This window comes from Nematolebias whitei, chromosome 2, assembly GCF_014905685.2.
Source record: "Nematolebias whitei isolate Nwh7 chromosome 2, NemWhi1, whole genome shotgun sequence".
Classification (NCBI taxonomy): domain Eukaryota; kingdom Metazoa; phylum Chordata; class Actinopteri; order Cyprinodontiformes; family Rivulidae; genus Nematolebias; species Nematolebias whitei.
This window is the reverse complement of record NC_056499.1, coordinates 55,354,840-55,357,405: the sequence shown is the minus strand read 5'-3', so window position 1 is coordinate 55,357,405 and position 2,566 is coordinate 55,354,840. Positions and strand designations below refer to the sequence as shown.

General features: G+C 39.0%; 1 protein-coding gene across 1 annotated transcript in view; it reads right to left on the bottom strand.

The window, feature by feature from the left end:
* Window positions 1-2,566, bottom strand: part of vps13c (vacuolar protein sorting 13 homolog C) — a 289,282-nt gene that overhangs the window by 238,727 nt on the left and 47,989 nt on the right. Inside the window, exon 8 of the mRNA XM_037694953.1 lies at window positions 1,610-1,719. Within this exon, the coding sequence (XP_037550881.1) occupies window positions 1,610-1,719 (110 nt within the window). The remainder of the gene's footprint in view (window positions 1-1,609; window positions 1,720-2,566) is intronic.

Here is a 2,566-nt window from a genome sequence, read left to right as displayed (position 1 = left end):
TGTCCATACTTGTCCTGTTAGACAGTGGACTTGTGTCTATACTTGTCAGTGCTGTATTTGATACAAGTGATCACAGTATTTATTTTTGTTTATTTTAACTTTTATTTTACCAGGAAAGAAATCCATTGAGATTATCAATCTCTTTTGCAAAGATGTCCTGGGATTTTATTACAGAGGTGTAAATGTGATTTTTTTTTCATTACAGGAACATATCTAAATGATTTAAATCATATTTATCTGATAGACTCCAGTTTGTTCATGTTAATAATGAATATTCTTCATACTCCTGAATTATTTATGGAGTTCCTCTGTGTTCATGTCATGCTGATGGTACCTCAGTTATATATTTATCCATGAAACCGATCAAATTCTTAAAATAATTTAAACATATTACTTCTAAAAAGCTCTCAACAACCAAGCTCTATCTTATTTTAAACATCCAAAGTTTCCATTTATTTTTCAAACAGAGCATTTTGCTGCTGATTGCAGGTTTACTTGTGGTTCCTAGAGTTTCTGAAAGTAGAATGAGAGGCAAAGCTTTCATTTATCAGGCTCCTCTCTTGAGGAACCAACTTCCAGTTTCTGTCTGTGGGGCTGTCACCTTGTCTACTTTTAAGACTAGATTGAAGACTTTACATTTTAATAAATCCTATAGTTACGGTTGACTTGAGTTTTCTAAGCTACCTCTTAGTTTTGCTGCTACAGGCATAGATTGCTAGAGGACAAGCATTTTCTCACTCACCTGCTGTCCTTACTTGCTCTACTTTCCATGTTTGCATTTGAAATAATTTCTATCAATAACATGCATTTTTCTGTTTTTTTTCTCCAAAGAAACTACACCTGGACGAGCAATTCTGTGTTTGTCTGTCTCTTTCCTGTCATTTCTAAAACCAGCCATTTGGTAAAGATGGCCGCCTATCGAGCCTAGTTCTGCTGGAGGGTTTTTCATGATTCATCACAATCTGCTGGTTTCCACAGGTGGATAACTTTTACTGATTGGCATTTTACAATGTATGTGAACGTTTTTGTACAGTGAAATAATGTCTGTGTGAACTGGCACTATATAAATAAAGGAAATGAATTAAAATGAACTGTGACACAGTAGCTCAGTTCGTAGAGCTGCTGCCTCTCAGCGAGAATGTTGCCGGATTGAATCCTGGCCGGGGGCCTTTGTGGGTGGAGTTTGCATGTTCCCTCCGTGCATGCGTGGGTTTCAGACTTCTCCGGTTTCCTCCCACAGACCAAAAACATGTATGTTAGACTGATTGGTAACTCTAAATGGTCCCTAGATGTGAGTGAGAGTGTGAATGGTTGTTTGTCTCCTTTGTCTCTATGTGTCCTGTGATGGACTGAGACCTGTCCAGGTGTCCCTGTGATGGACTGAGACCTGTCCAGGGTATCCACTGCCTCTCACACAGTGACTGCTGGATATGGACACCAGTGACCCCCGTGACTCAAAAAGGAAGAAGCAGGTAAAGATGATGGATGGATGGATGGATGGATGGATGGATGGATGGATGGATGGATGGACAGATGGATGAATTATGACACCTCCTGTCCTACATCATTGTGAACTAGACTTAGGATTTAAACCTGAATTAATACTCACATCATCCTCGTAACGCAGGTGGATGCTGCTGATCTTCACCTGCAGGTTTTTGATCACTTGAGTAGCCAGTTTCTCCACAAATGTGTCCTTCTTCTCCTCCTGAGGCTTGTCTGGAACCACCAGAAACCAGAAAGATCATGTCAGTCACACTTGGACCTGAACAAACACCTGAGATTGGATCAATCGCACAACTGAGACCAGGACCTGTACTGCATCCTGAATAGAGTTCCCTTCAGAAAGCCACAGCCCAGAATGCCTAAATCTGTTTCACAAAAAGTTGGAATGTTTGGTAAAAGGTAAATATTAAAGGGGAATGCAACGATTTGCAATTTTCACAAACTCATTTTTTTTCACAGTGGAACTTTGTATATAACTCAAAAGATTATATGAAGAAATTGTTTGTTTGTTTTTTTAGAAAAATAAAGTAATTTTGAAATTGATGACAGCACCACTTCTAAAAAAAAGTGTTTCCAGGTTCTAGTTTGTTCTGTGAAGCATCCACTCATCTTTTCAAATAAGTCTGTAAATGTTCAGGGAACGAGGTGGTCAGTGATTGGAGTTTTGAGAGGTAAAGTCCATTCTGGTGTGATGGAGAATTCAGCAAATGCATTTTGTTGAGAGGTCTGGACTGCAGGCACATCGGTTTAGCACCTGGACTCTGAAATATGTTGTCTGGACAGAAACATGTTCTAAAATTTGTATCTACTTTTTGAAGTTGATGGAGCCTTTCTTGATGTGTATGCTGAGGCACTAATGCACACCCATACCTCTCCTCTTGAGTACAGAGGGCATAGTATCTGTGAATTCAAAAAAAACTATTTCAACATTTGACAGTGTGCTTGAGCACAGCAAATGGTATAAATGGATTGTACTTATACAGTGACTTTCTATCTAATCAAGACACTCAAAGCTCTTTACAACAATCTGTGCCTCATTTACCCATTCATACAGCACTCT